This window comes from Neofelis nebulosa, chromosome 13 (genome assembly GCF_028018385.1).
Source record: "Neofelis nebulosa isolate mNeoNeb1 chromosome 13, mNeoNeb1.pri, whole genome shotgun sequence".
NCBI classification, from domain to species: domain Eukaryota; kingdom Metazoa; phylum Chordata; class Mammalia; order Carnivora; family Felidae; genus Neofelis; species Neofelis nebulosa.
The window spans coordinates 26,101,243-26,119,351 of NC_080794.1; the positions used below are offsets into that span (position 1 = coordinate 26,101,243).

At 39.7% G+C, this 18,109-nt stretch overlaps 1 protein-coding gene and 1 non-coding gene across 3 annotated transcripts in view; both read right to left on the reverse strand.

The window, feature by feature from the left end:
• Window positions 1–2,199: 2,199 nt before the first annotated feature.
• CCDC6 (coiled-coil domain containing 6) overlaps window positions 2,200–18,109 on the reverse strand; it is a 109,941-nt gene continuing 94,031 nt past the window's right edge. Inside the window, exons 8-9 of one of the 2 annotated variants that reach the window (XM_058696387.1) lie at window positions 7,549–7,673; window positions 2,200–6,508 (exon numbers count right to left, since the gene is read on the reverse strand). In XM_058696387.1, coding sequence (XP_058552370.1) covers window positions 6,314–6,508; window positions 7,549–7,673 — 320 coding nt within the window. In that variant the 3' untranslated portion in view covers window positions 2,200–6,313. Of the gene's footprint in view, window positions 6,509–7,548; window positions 7,674–13,029; window positions 16,900–18,109 lie in introns of those variants that run through there. The other variant, XM_058696388.1, reaches the window with a different exon arrangement.
• Window positions 11,345–11,448, reverse strand: LOC131494228 (U6 spliceosomal RNA). Its single transcript, XR_009253273.1, has one exon. It is a non-coding gene; the product is annotated as a U6 spliceosomal RNA (small nuclear RNA).

Consider the following 18,109-nt stretch of genomic DNA (forward strand, 5'->3'; position numbering starts at 1 on the left):
GCACCCCTAGGAGTGGCCTTTTAAAGGAATAAAGAGCACAAACAGAAATCCACAAAAGATGTAAGTAGCAAGTTTGTTGTTGTTTTAAATTCCAGATATTGTATTTTTTTGTCTCTAGAAATTCAATTTGGTTATATATTTTTCATTTTTCTCATCATGCTCATGCTTTCTTCTGCCTTCCTAAACACATGGAGAAGGTTCTCATATTCCTGTCTACTAATTCTATTGTCCATTTCACTTCTGAGTCTGGCTTTTCCTTTTTAAGATGAAAAAAACATTAATTACTAAGATCTCTTTTGGGGATAGTTATCTTGAAAGTTGCACTAAACCATTTATAGAGTACCAGAAAATATGATCTTCAGAAAAAGGTCTAAATATATTTAGTTCAATAGCATTCAATGTACTATGGAACTAGGGATGATACCAGAAAACTTCAAAGGGCAAGAATTCAATCTCTCAACATAAACATTAGACACAAAATATAATCTATCACACGCTGACTTCTTCCTCTATTTCCAAAGAGAATATTAAAAACGTTTGGGCCTGGATTAGACATTAGTGACTGAATACAATTGCATTTCCACAAAATTTTTAATACTCAAATGTTAAAAACAAAACCCCAGATTTATGTAGTTTTATTTACCTAAACACAAAGTTTCTATCAAAACTGTTTCAATTTCAGATGCACCAGGTGGGCATACCGCCTCTAAAAGATATCAGAAGAAAAAAAGCACACATGTAGCTTAAACTTTACTTACTTGTTGTTAAAGCACTTTGTTTAAATCCTGTTTTCATCAAACTCTACCTAAAATAAGAATGGCTATCCCCATTATACAGATTCAAAAAATGAAGCTTGCAAATGAAGCCAGGACTTGAATTCCAAGGTCCTGGGTAACTCCTCGGGTAACATTTTCTGCTAAGACCTAGCTGCCAGGAGTACAGAGGTCTTCATCAAAGGGCTAACAAATTAAAAACTCTTTCATTAACTAATAGTTAACATGGAATCTGCCTTAAGCCAGAGTGAGTCAGAAATTACTCAATTCATTTAGCACTTTTATACAGAAAAAGGCCTAGATTCAAAGTCTGCCCTCAGAAGACTGTACCACACCTGGGTTCTTGAAAACTAGACTCCTAATTAGGACTATGCTCCTAAGGCAGGATTCTGCTCAGTACTGCGCTTTCCCTCATTGGATGCTAGGGGCTCACAAAAATGCAACTGACAAATGATACTGCCCCCAAATGTGTGAAAAGTCAACCCCAAACACCCATTCTAAATTTCTTCCCAAATGAATGGCTGTGGGGCTAATCTGTGTCTTATTGTGTGAAGGACAACACTAGAGGCTCCCATCTTCATCTTCTCATGTTAGTAAGGCAGATAATGGTATCTCACAGGTGAGGGACTGGAGTTCCAGAGTGGTTAAGTAACTGGCCCAGTTAAAGAGCTGGTACTCAAACCTGGAAGTGATTCTGGAGCCGTGCTTCCTAAAAAAGTAAAAGAGTATAAGAGTAAATCACAAGAGACTTTAAGAATAAGCTCACAAATATACCAGATGTAATATCCAAAGCCTCAATGTGTGTGCATGTGGGTGTCTATATATGTATGAATCTACACACAATATAAACACACATATATATATTCGTGTAACATTTTGGGAATGAGTGTCACTTTTCATAATTTCCTAGGTTTATGGTTTTAAATTGAAATATAACAGTTATGGAGCAGTGCACACAAATCATAAGTATACAGCTCAGCGAATTTTCAGAAAAACTCAATACATCTAGGTAACCAGCACCCCATTTAAGAGACAAGAACAGTCCTAGCTCCTTTTGTGTCCTGTCCTTAAGTTTACTTTCTAGGGGTGCCTGGGTGGCTCAGTCAGTGTTGGACTCTTGGCTTTGGCTCAGGTCATGATCTCACGGTTCATGAGTGCATGCCTCCTGTTGGGCTCTGCGCTGACAGTGTGGAGCCTGCTTGGGATTCTCACTATCTTCCTCTCTCTCTGTCACTCCGCTGGTGGTGCACTCTCTCTCTCAAAATAAATAAACTTTAAAAAGAGTTTAAAAAAAAGTCTACTTTCCAAGGCAGCCTTTAGTATCTAGAATCAAAGTTAGATGTCCATCAGAATCAACATGGAAACAATGTTCATTTTTCTGACTCAAAGACCAGAAACAAAGAGACAGGTTTTAAGGCTCAATAGGTACATTTTAAAAAATTATCTTTATTTAGGTTTCTGATTCAGCACATGTATCAAAGACTAATCAACATAAAGAAGTAAATAAGACATTAATTGGAAGTCTTACAGCTCTCTAAACTCTGACCAAGTATGTCAAGATTGCCACTATCACCAGAACTCCAACCTAGTCAAGTTGTAAACAAGCTATCATGAACAACATACAGTGTGCACGGAGATGCAGAGGCAAAAGACAATGCTAGCACTTGGCTCTCCTCTCTTCCTTGTTGATGTCTTTCTATTTGACAGTCCACTTTTGTTTTCCATGCTAAGTTCCAAATGAAGTCCAAAGGCTCAGGGTCAACCTGATCAAACACTCTTCTGGAGGAATGCATTCTCAAACTGTTGTGCCTGCAACTTTGTTTTTGCCAGGATGAAGTTCAGATCGAGATGTACAGTACAATCTCGATGACGGTGCAGACCAAGTCAAGAACTAAAGTTGAGCAGTAACTCGAGTTAAGGCATGAATGCACACACACACACACACACACATGTGCACACACACAGCACCCACGCGATCATGAACGCAGGATTCCTTCCACTGCCTAATGAGAGACAACCAGAGCTTGGCAGTTAACTGTAACTGCTGAGCATTCTGGAAGATGCTCCTCATTTTATGCTAACAGGTGTGTGTGTATGTTTTTAAAAAAATAGAAAAAAGAAAACAAGAAAAAAACAAAAACAAAAAAGAAACTAAAAACCCCTTAATCTCATACAATGGCTCTTGAGCATGGAACTCATGTAGCAGCGTCAATGGCTGGTTCTTTAATAAAGTTGGAAATAAAAGGTTGTTTCACTATGTATTTCTTTGGTAGTTATCACTACAAAGTTTTCAGTGTTGGTTACCTATAAGACAAGTACTAGACAGAAGATCAAGTTACACAGAAATGACTCTTCTGTACTGGTAAGATAAAAATATTGCGCTCTCAAAGCACAGTTACTATGCTTTTTCTTGCCTTATTGAGCATCCTCTATAAGCAAGGCTTCGTGCAGGAAAAGTTCATGTCTACCTAACAAAGGGCGATACATACTCTATTTTCCTACAATTGAACAGTTAACAAAAATTCACATTATCAATTATCTCTGGTCAAATCAGTTAGAAGCCAATTACAAAGGGACAGCAGCACTTGGTGTCAAAGCCACATTCTGGTCACACATTCATTCCATGGTTGTGGTATCTCAGGAGCTCAGAATTTAAAACTCCTTTCAATTAACAAAGGAGCAAGTTAAATTAAACCTTAAATACTTCCACCCTCTGCCAAATTTCTAGAATTCTGCCCAGAATGCCAGCACGCTTGATGAGAGAAAGCAGTTCAGAGCCCAGAGAGGTGTCAGGTATTACAGAAGTTAATTTGGTTTTGTATAGAAGGCATGGTAGTCTGGCAACAGAGTACTTATCCTATTAGCAGCACAGTGGTAGCCAAGGGTCTCTGTCGGCAAGACAGGAAAAGGAAGTTACTGAAGCTACTGCTGTTCCCGCCTGCCTTCATGATGGCTACGGATTTTACAAAGGCCTTCGGGGCATCAGTCCAGGGTTACCCTGGGTGAGTGAGCAACAGGAATGGCAGGAACCATATTTAGCCCCAAAGAGAAGAGCCTGAGGTAAGGCAGCTTCCCATGGGTGAGGGGACTCCTGCCTCTACAGGCTTGGGGTCTGAATTTTATGGGTCCCTCATGGCTAAACAATCACTAAGAAATGGCCCTAGCATGTGTACCGCCCATGCGGGACAGGCTCTACGTGGGGTCAAAAACCCTTTAGAAGGACACAAAACAGCATAAATTCAAAATAGTAGTGTTTGTTCTCTCAATTCTGAATGTCTGCAGGGAGAGGCAACAAGATTTGTGTTGAAAAGTGCTGTTTGAAGGAGCTGTGGTCTATATTGAAAGGAACTGACTAGTCCAAGGGCACCAGCACTACAGTTCTGCAAAGTCTGAATATCAAGAACCTGTTTCTAAAAGGCATTTGTCAGGAACGGTCTGCTCACACCAAGTGCTTTCCATTCACCACACGGCAATGTCTGGACTAGTATGCTTTCAGGAGGTAACTCAATGGACAGGAAGCAGAGGAAACTCGTTGCTTTATGGACGTTCCGATGAGAGTGCAAGCTGCTATTCAACAGCATTGAATTCTATCATCTCACGCAAGACTCTTGTAAACACAGACCACGCTTTTCCTAGGAGAAAAACCAAGAACTGTACCATGAAGGCAAACCTTGTTTGCCCCTTCTCAGAATTCCTCGGAATGGCAATGTACCGGGAGGGACAGCGGGCTGTTGGTGAGATCCCCGGGTTTGATATGACCTCGTCTGATCGAATTAAAAACCTAAAGCCTCAATAATTAAATGCCGAACTTCTTCCCCATATTTGAGAACTGCACTATGATTATGCATATTACGTACACATTATAAATAACATTTATATAGACCAACTGGGGAGAGAAGTTCTCAGTTCAGGGGTGGAAGCAGGAAGAGGTGAAAAATCCTACTGTTGCTTTTACTCTCAAGTTCTTAAAATGCTAGTCAAACACTATTATCCAACAAGACTTGTTTCATTCTGTAATTCTTAAATATGCATTCGAAGGCAAAAATGGAAGTTTCTATACTGTACACTATTAAATATCTACAATGTCATGGTTCCTTATTTTTAGGAGTGTGTTCAATAAAGAGCTAGCTATTAGAGATGGTTGTCACAAAACAGGGACTCTTAAAAATTACTGATAAATTAATTTTCAGTTCTCTGATTATATCCAACAGATACACATTCTCATCATAAAATATACATTCTCTAGTAAGTTATTTTCATCCACAGCATATATAAATATGCAAACACAAGTGGTAAAAATCACTTTACTACCAAAGTACAAAACAGTAACTGCTGAAAAGCAAAAAATAAAGATGTTGCAAGTATTAAGAAAAGAGTGACTCACAGTGTTCCACTTCAAAGTGAAACCAAACAATTTATTTGTGCTGAATGAATGGAAATAATGTATTCAGAGTATACTTCTTTGTACACTGCACTTGCTTATACTGGGCGACGTAAGCGGTCATCGATGCTAATGTGCTACTTTCTTCTACAACTCTTCTCTTTCCTGCCAAGCAATAAAGTATTCTGTGGCCATTATGCCAAGATATTCCTATAATGTTCATTTCAAATAGTATTTTCTAATATTTTGCACCTTTAAAATATTTGTTCAAACTCTATTTTAGGGGAACACAAAGAATGGAAAGGTAAATAGCTGTTTTTGTTACAATCACATTGCCCTTTGCAGCAGAAATCAAATAGCATGTTCTAACCAGCCATCAAAACCATTGGTTGGTAGGACAACATTTATCGACTCATGTTAGAGGGGCCCGGTCTGGGTAGATTAACACTAAAGATAAGGAAAGAATCACACCTTAATCTACAATAATTATCCATCCCACATGTGGAAAAGGTACAGCCACGTGATCCATCACTTCGGCCTGTTTTACAAGAGAACGGATGTTGACATATACTGAAAATAACCTATAAAAAGTGTATCTGTAAAAAGCTCTATTAAAGAGTTTATGGTCTTGGGCACTGATCCATCTAACTTTCCATTCCACACCGAAAGCTAGATTTTCAAAGGTCTGAATTGTAGTGCTGAATTACTGGGATGTTTGGTAAACACCATTATAATGGGGGTTGGGGGTGGGATTAACAGCTCAGTAATTTTCTGCAAATTTATGAAAACAAACATAAAAAAGATATCCCTTTTTATTTTACAAACCTAAAAGCCAGGAAAATGAAGCTCTGGGGCCAAGCAAAAATTGCACGCTGCTTCTGAATTACCAAATATTGACTAGCAGATGCTCCAGCCAGGGAATGGACGTACATGTAGATTCAAGTAAAACACTGATGGAAAAAGTCGTCTGTTTAGTGTTGTAGACCCACAACACTGGCTGCGTTTCCGACAAACACTTACAACACAATTAATAGTGAAGCCTAGATAACCTCAGTGCAAATAAGTCAGATCCAAATATGCCAGGGAAGGAAGCCTTTGGCGTCGAGGAGACGGCTCCACTGTACGAGTCCCAACGTGAGATGCAGACCAAGCACATGCATTAAGGCTGGGAGGAGGGATGCCCCGGATGTTGCGAAGGGGCGGGTTGCGAGGTGGCTGCCGAGGGGGCCGCAGGCTGCATGGGCGGCGGAGGTGGAGGTGGAGGGGGCTGCACTGGGGTCTGTGTGTTGGGAGACGGAGGAGGCGTAGGCCGTTTGAATTTGTCAGGACTGTTGCTTCTCCGTGGTGAAGGCCTCTGTAGACAGGACATAACAACAGGAGGTCAATCTGGGTCCAGACAGCTCATTTCTAACACAGCCTGACAAGCAGGAGCTAGTGAAAAAGGGGAGCAACAAAGACCAGAAACTAGGGATTTCCTAGTCTATCCCTACTGGTTTCTGAACTACTGATGAAAACAAGGTGGAGTTTGCACCTACACTCACGAAAAAGCTATACATAATTACTATGAAACTTGAATTGACCAAACAATTGGACTTGGGCCCTTCCAGGAGACAGCCCTAGAATTAAAAAACAGCTGTCTCATTCTCCACTTAAATCTTTTCTGTCCATTGTATGTCCCCAAGTTCCTTCCATCACTCAAAGTAAGTTTTCAACCTCCTATGAGCTACAGCTCAACCAAATGTTTCTGCTTTTACATAAAGCCATCAAACCAATAAAAACAACTTCAGAAATACCTTACTGCTTTTCCAGAATAAAAGTCTTCTTTTAAAGATTCCCTTACTGGACATAACCCTCACGTCTCTCCTATTCTCAAACCCATTAGCTACATTTCCAACTGCTCTATTAGTCAACTAAATAACCAGGTCTAAAGAAAAAACTCCCGAGTGAAGTCCTAACCAAATGCACTTAAGTTTCCTTCTAATCCCAGGAGAGAAAATTCTGAGTGAAACAAGAAACAAGGCTAATTTCAGAAAGAATACTGGGGATCAGTGAACTGTGAAGATGCAGATATTGTGGCAACCAGCAATGATTCGTTATGGCAAAGAGCCGGCCAGAATCTAATCGAGGCATTGGCCAGAGTTCAAATAACATTTCACAAAGGGCAATTTTTCACAGAAAGTGAAGCTGAAATTTTTGTCTCCCAGGAAGGATTTTACTTTCAACACCAGAACTCAGTAATAAACTGCTGGAAGTCTCTACAGTTTGAAGGTGAACTGATGGTGGGAGGGAGAAGAAAGGTAAATGTCTAAGGGCAGCGGGCCTGGTCTCCTGAGGAGGTCCTGTTGCTATCAGCAGCAGGAGTAAAGTGTGGCTTCCTGCCCTATAGCTACTTACTGTGATGCCATGGGATGCTCCCATGTGCTGCACATGAAGACCCGGGGAATTGTAGTAAGACATTCCGGCTCTAGTCAGTGAAGTTGGTGGCGTGAAGCCAACTGTGTGACTTGCATATGATAGACCTGAAATATGACAATAACAAGTATTATTTCAAACTCAATTATCTGCTGTCTTCAACCATCTAGAAGACCTTAAAATGCAAAAGTTCTCCATCACCAATAAAAATGAACACATATGAGAAGAGTGCTGGGCTCACTGAATGGCCTGCTGGGTCAAAGGGGAAATGATAGTCAAGTCCTGGAACAGAACACAGTGCCCAGAGATAGGTCCATGCATAAACGGTCAAATAATCTTCAACAAAGGGGCCAAGAATTCATAATGGGGAAAGCCTAGCTTCTTCACCAAATGGTACGGAGAAAATTGGATATCCACATGCAAAAGAACGAAACTAGACTTCTATCAAATACCATACACAAAAATCAACTCAAAATGGACCAAAGACTCAAACATAAAACCTGAAACAATAAAACCCTGAGAAGAAAACACAGAGGAAAAGCTTCATGACATTGGTCTTAGCAATGATTTCTCAGATGTGACACCAAAAGCACAGCTACAAAAGCAGAAAATAGACAAGTGGGACTATATCAAACTCAAAAGCTTCCAGAACGAAAGAAATAGTCAACAGAAAGGGAACCTATGGAATATGAGAAAATATTTACAAGCCATGTATCAGATAAGGGATTAGTATTCAAAATATATAAAGAACTCCTACAGTTCAATATCAAATAAATAATTCAATTAAAAAATGGGCAAAGGATTTGAGTAGACATTTCTCCAAAGACATACAAATAGTCAAAGGCATATGAAAAGATGCTCAACATCATGCAACATAATGTTGCAAGAGCAAAGATGTATAAACAACCTAAATGTCTATCAACAGATAAGTGAATAAAGAAAACATAGTATATACATACAATGGAATATTACTCAGCCTTTAAAATGAATGAAATTCTTTTTAAGGAGAACACGGATGAACTTGGAGGACATTATGCTAATATAAGCTAGTCACAGAAGGGCAAATACTGCATGATACCAATTATATGAGGCATTTAAGTCAACTCATAGAGGGAGAATACAGAGGTAGTTGCGAAGGGCTAAGAGTAGAAAGAGAATTATTGCTCAACAGGCATAAAGTTTCAATTATACAAGAAGAGTAAGTTCTGAAGATCTACTGTACAACACTGTGCCTATAGTTATAGTTAAATTTTTGTTAAAAGTAGATCTCATGGTAAGTGTTCTTATCCCAATTAAAAAAAAACAAAACAAAACCAGACCTTGTTAGGAGTCCAACTAAGATGTAGGGAAGTAGTGAAAAGACAGGAGAAGAAATAAAAATCAAGGAGAAACACAGAGCAAAGGGGTAAAAATCAGATGCAAGAAAACAGGAAGTGTCAAAAGAGACACCAACAATGAGACAAAACCACTGTGTGTGTGTGTGTGTGTAGCTGTTATAAAGGCAAACAAAAAAAAAAACAAAAAATCACCACGGAGAACTTCGCAACTTGAAGATACTCAACAAAGAAAACAGAAGCCCTATATATGTCACTGCTCCCCCAAAGCAGCTGATATTTAGGAAATAAACAACCCCCAGCCCACTATCATGTTCTACATAGTCTCCATCTAGGACCCCAGAATCATCTCCAAAGTGTTTTTAAAATACTCAAGCCCAGACTTTTCCTTAGATAGGTTTGGGTTGGGGAGCAAACAGCTGTGTTTTTCAAATAATCCAAATGTTCAACCTAAGCAGCTCAGGAACTACTGGTCTAGTGGTCTGGGGCATTGCTTATTTATCAGTGAATAAATACAGCTATCTTTACATCTTTGAGTTCCCAGCATCTACCAGGGTTATCCAGCACGGAGTACATCCCATATGAATCAATGGAATGAAAATGGAAACAAAGGGGCAATTCGGGGAGTTTGGGCAGAACAACCTATTTTCAATCACTTTGGTTTTGTTGTTAACTCCCATATCGTTAACATACACTGGTATATTAGTTTCAGGTGTACACTATAGTGATTCAACAACTCCACACATCACCCTGTTCTCATCACAACAACTGCACTCCTTAATCCCCCCATCACCTATTTCACCAATCTCCAACCAACTTCTCTTCTGATAGCCATCAGTTTGTTCTCTATAGTCTGTTTCTTGGTTTTTGTCTCTCTTTTTTCCTTTGCTCATTTGTTTTGTTTCTTAAATTCCACATATAAGTGAAATCATATGGTATTTGTCTTTCTCTGACTTATTTCACTTAGCATTATACTCTCTTAGAGCCATCCATATCATTGCAAATGGCAAGATTTCATTCCTTTTTATGGCTGAATAATATTACATTGTATGTATATATACCGATCTTCTTGATCCATTCATCAGTCGATGGACACTTGGGATGTTTCCGTATCTTGGCCATGGTAAATAAGGCTGCTATCAACATAGAGGTGCATGTACACCTCCGAATTAGTGTTTTTGTATTTTTGGGGTACTCAGTAGTACAATTACTGGATCATAGGGTAGTTTTACTTTTAACTTTTTGAGGAACTTCTATACTGTTTTCCACAGAAGCTGCACCAGCTGCATTCCCACCAACAGTGAAAGAGGATTCCTTTTTCTCCACATCCTCTCACCTTTTATTTCTGGTGTTGTTGATTTTAGCCATTCTGATAGGTTTGATGTGATCTCTTATTGTAGTTTTTGATTTGCAATTGTTGTGCATCTCTAATAATGAGTGATGTTGAGCATCTGTTCACATGTCTGTTGGCCATCTGTATGTCTTCTCTGGAGAAATGTCTGTTCATATCTTCTACCCATTTTAAATTGGATTATTTGTTTTTTGAGTGTTGAGGTTTTTTAATTAAAAAAATTTTTAATGTTTGTATTAATTTTTGAGAGAGAGACGGAGCAAGTGGGGGAGGGGCAGAGAGAGAGAGAGAGAGAGAGAGAGAGAGAGAGAGAGAGAAAGAGAGAGAATATGAAACAGGCTCCAGGCTCTGAGCTGTCAGCACAGAGCCTGACTCAGGGCTCAAACTCACAAGCCATGAGATCATGACTTGAGCAGAAGTCAGATCCTCAACTGACTGAGCCACCCAGGTGCCCCTGGGTGTTCTTTTATAAGTTCTTTATATATTTTGGATATTGACCCTTTATCGGAAAGGTCATTTGCAAATATCTTCTCCCTTCCATAGGCTGCGTTTTAGTTTTGTTGTTTCCCTTGTGGTACAGAAGATTTTATTTTGAGGTAGTCCCCATAGTTTATTTTTGCTTTCATTTCACTTGCCTCAGGGGATATAGGATATATCTAGAAAGAAGTTGCTCTTGCCAATATCTGAGACATTATTGCCAACTTTCTCTTCTAGGATTTCTATGGTCTCAGGTCTTACTATTAGGTTTTTAATCCATCTTGAATTTATTTTTGTGTATGGTGTAAGCAAATGGTCCAGTTTCATTCTTTGGCATGCAGCTGTCCAATTTTCCCAACACTGATTTGTTGAAGAGACTTTTTCCCATTGGATATTCTTTCCTGCTTTGTTGAAGATTAACTCACCATATCATTGTGGGTTTACTTCTTCTGGGTTTTCTAATCTGTTTCGTTGATCCATGTGTCTATTTTGGGGCCAGTTTTTGATTTTTTGATTACTATACTTTTTTGATTACTATGGCTTTATAATATAACTTGGAAGTCTGGAACTGTGATGCCTCCAGCTTTGCTTTTTCTTTCTCAGATTTGCTTTGGCTAAAAAATACGGGCACTCCACAAATTTGCATGTCATCCTTGTGCAGGGGGCATGCTAATCTCTGTATCATTCCAGTTTTAGTATATGTGCTGCTGAAATGAGTGCCATTTTCAATCACTTTGAATCTAAGATCAGCCAACGGATGTCAAGCAACATGAACTCCACTTAGCCTCTTTTCTGAATTACATAAAAACAAGAAGCTGTTAAGTATGCTTTTTTTTTTTTTTTTTTTTTTTTGGCTTCCATGGCTGAGACATGCAGCCACCAAGCCTACCTTTAGTTGTCTTTATTTATATAAAATAAAGGTTATTTCTTGGTTTGACCATCAACTAGTGCTATTTCACATGTTTCTATTACATTTGTGGATCTTGAGTTGACATTTAAAAAATGGAGGGCTGGGGGTGCCTGGGTGGCTTAGTGGGTTGAGTGTCCGACTTCAGCTCAGGTCAAGATCTCACGGCTTGTGAGTTCAAGCCCCGCATCAGGCTCTGTGCTGACAGCTCAGAGCCTGGTGCCTGCTTTGGATTCTGTGTCTCCCTCTCTCTCTGCCCCTAACCCACTCACATTCTGTCTCTGTCTCTCTCAAAAATAAACACAAATAAATAAATAAACAAACAAACAAACAATCTTAAAAAAAATGGAGGGCTAGAGTAAAGTATAAGTCTTTGGAAACTAAGTGATCATGTTTATTTTTAACCATAAGGGCTTTGTTCAGCTGGAGGAGGAAAGAAGAGGTTCTGTTTCTTATGCAAGTGATGAAATTTAAGAGATAAACTATGGATCCTTATCCCAAGACAGAGAAACTCATAATAATAATAATAGTAATAATAATAATAATAATAATAATAAATATCTAGCCTATTTTGTAGCATTACAAGGTTATTGGTATGTTAAACACTAATCAAGAATCTTCAAAGACTCCCTGTTGCCTACCTAAATTGAAGAAAAAGAATGTCTTCTCTGGCTATTATAAAGGCCTCTGCACTTGGCTCCAAACTATCTCTTGAGTATCAAAGCCCTTGCCCAGCCCCATATCCAATGAAATCAGAATCCATGGGAGCAGGACCCAGAACAGCCTGTGGTAAGAACCACAGTGACCTTATCACTCTTGATTCTCACCTCTACTGCTCAGTTCACACCAGCCCTTTGCCTGGGATGTCTTCTCTGTACCTTCTCTCATGTCAGTCAGGACCTCGATCAGCCTCTGAAGAGGCAAACGGCCCAGACACTCTAGAGCCGACTGTCATATTAGCTCAGACTCTAGTTCTGCCTCTTGGCACCAAGTGACAGTGGACTTCAGATCCATCAACTGTAAAATGAGATTACTGTAGTGGCCTCATAAGGTTGCTGTGGGGATGAAATGAGTAAATATCACAAAGTGCTCAGAGTGCCTGGCCAACTATGGCCTCATTAAGCTTCAGCTCATTAAGCTCCTTTAAGGCCCATCTCTAAAGTGCTCTAAGCTGGTAGCTCTCTTTGTTTAATCTCTTCTTAAACTATATTTTTTTCAATTATAACTTTTTATTTTGAAACCATTTACCATCCACATGAAGTTGCACACACACTACATGGGTCCTGTGGACCCTGCAGCCAGCCTCCCCAGGAACATCTTCCATAAGCACAGCACAGTGTCAACCCAGAACACGAACACAGGTCCACCACTAGTGACCAAGGCAGAGACTTGAGTTGGATTTCATCAGTTTTTATTGTACTCTTCCTGTGTGCATGTGTGTACACAACTCAAAGTAATTTTATCACATGTGTAGATCCAAGTAACTCACCACAACCAGATGCAAAACTGCTCCAACATCACAAAGAAAGCCAGTCATGCCCATCCTTTCCCTGGTCACACCCTCCCCCTCATCCTACACCCTGGCAATGACTGGTCTGTTCCCCCATCACAGTAATGGTGTCATTTTGAGAATGTTCTAGAAATGAAATCGTACAGCATATAACCCTTTGAGAATGGCTTTTTTCATCCATCATAACACTCCCCATGCTCCATCCAAGTTCTCACACGTTATCAGGTTGGTTCCTTTTTACTGCTGAGTAGTAAGTATTCCACAGAGTAGATGTACCACTGTTCAACTACTCAATTTTTACATAAATTCATTATGCTTGGCCTTATAAAGTTTCTTGCAAAGAATTTGTTTATCGTATTTCACCCCCTTCCCCAGGCCCTATTGTTTGTTGATGATAAGCTCTTAGAGGCCAGAGACCAGGTCTTAGTACTTTTTGTTTTCCCTTAAGTTCTAATCATCTTGCATCTGACCCGTGTGTGAACACAGCACAGGAGGAGATGGCGTGCCTGGGTGGCTCAGTCGGTTGGGCATCTGACTCTTGATTTTGCCTTAGGTCTGAGCCCCCTGTCAGGCTCCGTGCTAAGCATGGAGTTTGCTTGGGATTTTTTCTTTCTCTCTGTCCTTCTCCCATGCTTGCACAAAAAAACAAAAAAATAAAAAACAAAAGAAAAAATACAGGATGAGAACACAAATACCTAGGTTGAAAATGCCAACCCCCAAATACCAGTCTACTAAATCGAATACTATGGCTTTTCAAAGTTATTGCTACGATAAATTTCTCTGGCTCTCATAGAAATGCATTAACTAAAAAGTAAAAATGTTAAGACTTATTTCACTGTCCACAAGCTCAAGGCTGCAAAATTAAAAGATGATTAATTAAAAGCAGTTCATGAGAAAAACTACTAAGCAAAATGAGGCAAACACAAAATATATATAATCTGTATGAAACCACCTCTCCAAAGGAACACTGTAAGAGGAGGGGGTAGGGAAAGGACACACTTGGAAACACTAAAATATTAACTCCACCTTTGGATAGAGGGATTCTGGACTCTGGAAAGAGGGACTTTATTTCTGCTTATATCCTTCCGATTGTCCCCAAATTTTCTTTAGTATCTTTTTGCTAATGAAAAAAGAAATGTAAAACTGGACTAAAGGCAGATACACCTTTTCTTCCTTTTAAGATTATTTTAAATTACAATTTTAAGAGATTTTAGTTCTACAAATCACACATAAAAACATTGTCTTTGCAAAAACACAGACAATATAGACAGGATTTCCTCTTTAAATCTCCCTAATGTGGCTCTGTCTCCATCCCTCCATCAAGACTGCTCCTGCAATGTCAGCAGTGTTTCTGCTCTGCCAGCTGCAATAACCATTCTCCACTCCTCATTTTACTTGACCTTGGAGAACATCTGATGAAGCTGACCACTCTCTTCTTGTTGAAAGACTCTGTGAGATCGTATTCCTATTTTTTCCTTCCACTCCCCTGGTAGCCACTTCCCAATCTCCTTTGCCAGTTTTTCCTCCTGAACTTGACCTCTAAATATTGCAGTTGCTTCAGGATCAGACAGGAGGGTGTTTCTCTGCTCCTTTTATCTATTATGACTAGGTGAGATCTCATCTATTTCTGCAGTTGTTTGTTTTGTTTTTTAATTAACTTTTAGGGGCATTTGGGTGGCTTAGGTCAGTTAAGTGCCTAACTTTTGATTTCAGTTCAGGTCATGATCTCACAGTTGCTGAGATTGAGCCCCATGTTGGGCTCTGCACTGACAGGGTAGAGCCTGCATAAGATTGTCTCTCTCACTCCCTCTACCCCTCTCCCACTCACACACTCTTTCTCCCTCTCAAAATAAACAAACATTTAAAATAAGTAAGTAAATGCGGCACCTGGGTTGGTCAGTCGGTTGGGCATCCAACTTCGGCTTAGGGCGTGATCTCACGGCTTGTGAGTTCGAGCCCCGCATCAGGCTCTGTGCTGACAGCTCAGAGCCTGGAGCCTGCTTTGGATTCTATGTCTCCCTCTCTCTGCCCCTCCCCCACTCGTGCTCTGTCTCTCAAAAATAACATAAACATTAAAAAAACTTTAAGTAAGCTTCTAATTTTAGAATAGTTTTAGGTTTACAGAAAAGTGGCAAAAACAGTACAGAGAATTCCTATATAGACCACATTCTGATTTCCCTATTAACATCTTATGCCAATATGACACATTTTTCACAACTAGTAAACTATTACTGATACATTAGTAATTATTAATATTATTATTATTATTATTATTATTATTATTAGCTCAGGTCCATACTTTTCTGGACTTCCTGAGGTTTTACCTAATGTCCTTTTTTTTGTTCCAGGACCCCATTTAGGATGACACTTTATATTTAATTGCCACATCTCCTTAGGCGCCTCTTGGCTGAGACTGTTCCTCAATTTTCCCTGTTTTTGAGGAGCTTGTTAGATTTGGGGTATACTGATGAGGTATTTTATAGACAAACTATCCTTCAATCAGGATGTGTCTGATGTTTTCCACATGGCTCAGCTGGGGTTACGGGTGTTTACAGAGTAAGACCACAGAGGTGAAATGCCATTTTCACATCAAGGATACACACTCCTGACAAGGCTCCCCATTGTCGATGTGGACCCCGATGGCCTAGCTGAGGTCACATATATCAGGTTCCTCCATGGTAATGTTACTCTTTTTTTCCCCTTTCCATACTTATTCTTTGGAAGGAAGACCTTATGTGCAGCCCACGCTTAAAAGAATGAAGAGTTATTTCCACTGCCTTGACAATAGAGTATCCAAAAATTATTTGGAATTCTTCTGTATGGGAGATTTGTCTCTTCTCCCTTATTTACTTATTCAGTCACTTATTTATATTAGTATGAACTCATGGATGTTTGTTTTATGTTTGGGTTATAACCCAGCATGACATTATTTCTTGTGTTGCTCCAACGGTTCCAGCTTTGGCCTCAGGGAGCTCTTTTGGTTGGCTCCTGCGTCTCTTTCACATACTTTCATCTTGTTTCTTGAGCACCTCCTTACTTGGCAGCATTATCAGATTTTTCAGGTTCATCCTGTATATCCCCTTCTCTAAGCCCTAGAAACATCCAGTTCTTTTCATTGGAGAATGGAATTAAAAACCAAGATCTGAGCAGTGAGTATGCTTGTTGCTACTGGGGTGTAGACCCTTTTTCAAACTTCCTTAGTCCCCATCTCTGATTTAGGCACATCAAAATATGCTAATTGGGAGTGTCTTTTGTCAGGCTGCATCAAATAATGGACAACCTGAAAGATAACTGTTGACAATACTTTGCTCATATATAATCCACATATGTAACACCACATATTATTAAAAGGATCTTTCATAAATTCTAGGAAATACACTTTTCAGTCAAACTGAAAGAGAACTTAAAACATTTCAACAGCTTGATGAAACCCGAGATTGCCAATGTTAATCAGAAATGGTAAAGGAAGAAACGAGCCAAAATGCTTAGCATGGAAATGGAAACTATTTTTATGAATAATATAATTCTACTAAGAAAGTGATTACAGATTCTTAATACAAAGAACCACAACTTCTTCCAATAAAAACTAAATTGAAAAGCAAACTTGAAAATTCACGTTCTGCTGATGAACTACGTATGGGACAGCAAGGGACTAGATTAGGAGTAATTCTGCTGCCAAGTACGAGATAAAATCAACTTCGATGATATTATCGAGCTTAAAATAAGACACACATGTTCTTCTCACTTAGGCTGGCTGAAAGAAAAAAAAAATCTAGGTGTTACTTATTACTTAGTTTAAGGAAAGAGCAAATGGCTTATCTATACAGGCACGTCCCACACTACAAGGACAGGTGCAGTGACAGTCAAAATTATGTACACAGAGTAAGATCTTCCTATAGAAGATCTGTTACAATAAAAGTTAATATTCCCAGCCAAGGTCTGACTTTTGCTTTTTTTTTTTTATTCAATGACCACATTAGGTTTAATGAATTGGAAAATACATGTCTCTAAGGATTTCTTCAGGTTTAAATAAATCAAACAGAAGGCTAAATTATACTTCATATGAATCAACATCACCATCAACTATAAAAGCTACCCCCATCTTGCTTCTTCCTAATGCATGCCTTCCTTTTATATCAATAAATCAGAAGGCAAAGACTTTTATCATGGTAATGAAACCCAAGCATTATTTGGGGAAAACTGAGAGGCAGCAAGGCAGAGGAGCTTTTGGAGAGATTTAAAGGCCACGAGAGAACAGGAGAAACAGATTCCAGAACATCCTTTTGGGCAAGAACCAGGGGGAGATGATCATGCATTGATCTATGATACGAAGTCCTTTTGGTTTGCAAACAGCTCTTCTTTACCCTGCCTGAACCAGACAAAAGTTGCCATGCTTTGTGCTGGACATGCTTTTGATTTCTCCTCTTAAAAAACAGACAAAAAAAGGTCACAGCAGTATAGCACAGGGCTGAGATCCTAACCTCACAGCATGTCTGTGGCAACGTGCATTACTGTAGCATTTCCCCTCATCCACCTGAAGGGCATTCCTCTTTGTCAGTGTTGCAACAGACAAGGTGAAGCTGTACCTAACATGTAGCTGTTTTACTTTCCAAAACCACAAAGCCTTTCCTGTGCCACTCTTCCAAGCAGGCACCTCGCGTTATTCCGCTGTGAAACTCCTCCCCCCCACACTCTTTTTCCCCAACTCTGTTTAAAATCTGTTTACCAGCAAGGACAAGAAACTCAGACTCGTCCCCTCAGTCACAAGACACAATCCTTTGGCTTGCTACCTTTTCTTTCCTCCCTCCGCTCCACTCACCCACCCCCGCCCCCGGCTTCCTCTTTCTTCCTTGCTGGATCATTTACTTGCCCTCCTGGCCCGAGAGCCCCACGCTGTGCTGGTTCTGAGCCAGAGACCCTGGGGGGAGAGAGTTTTCGGGGTCAGATGAAGACAAGCACGCCTT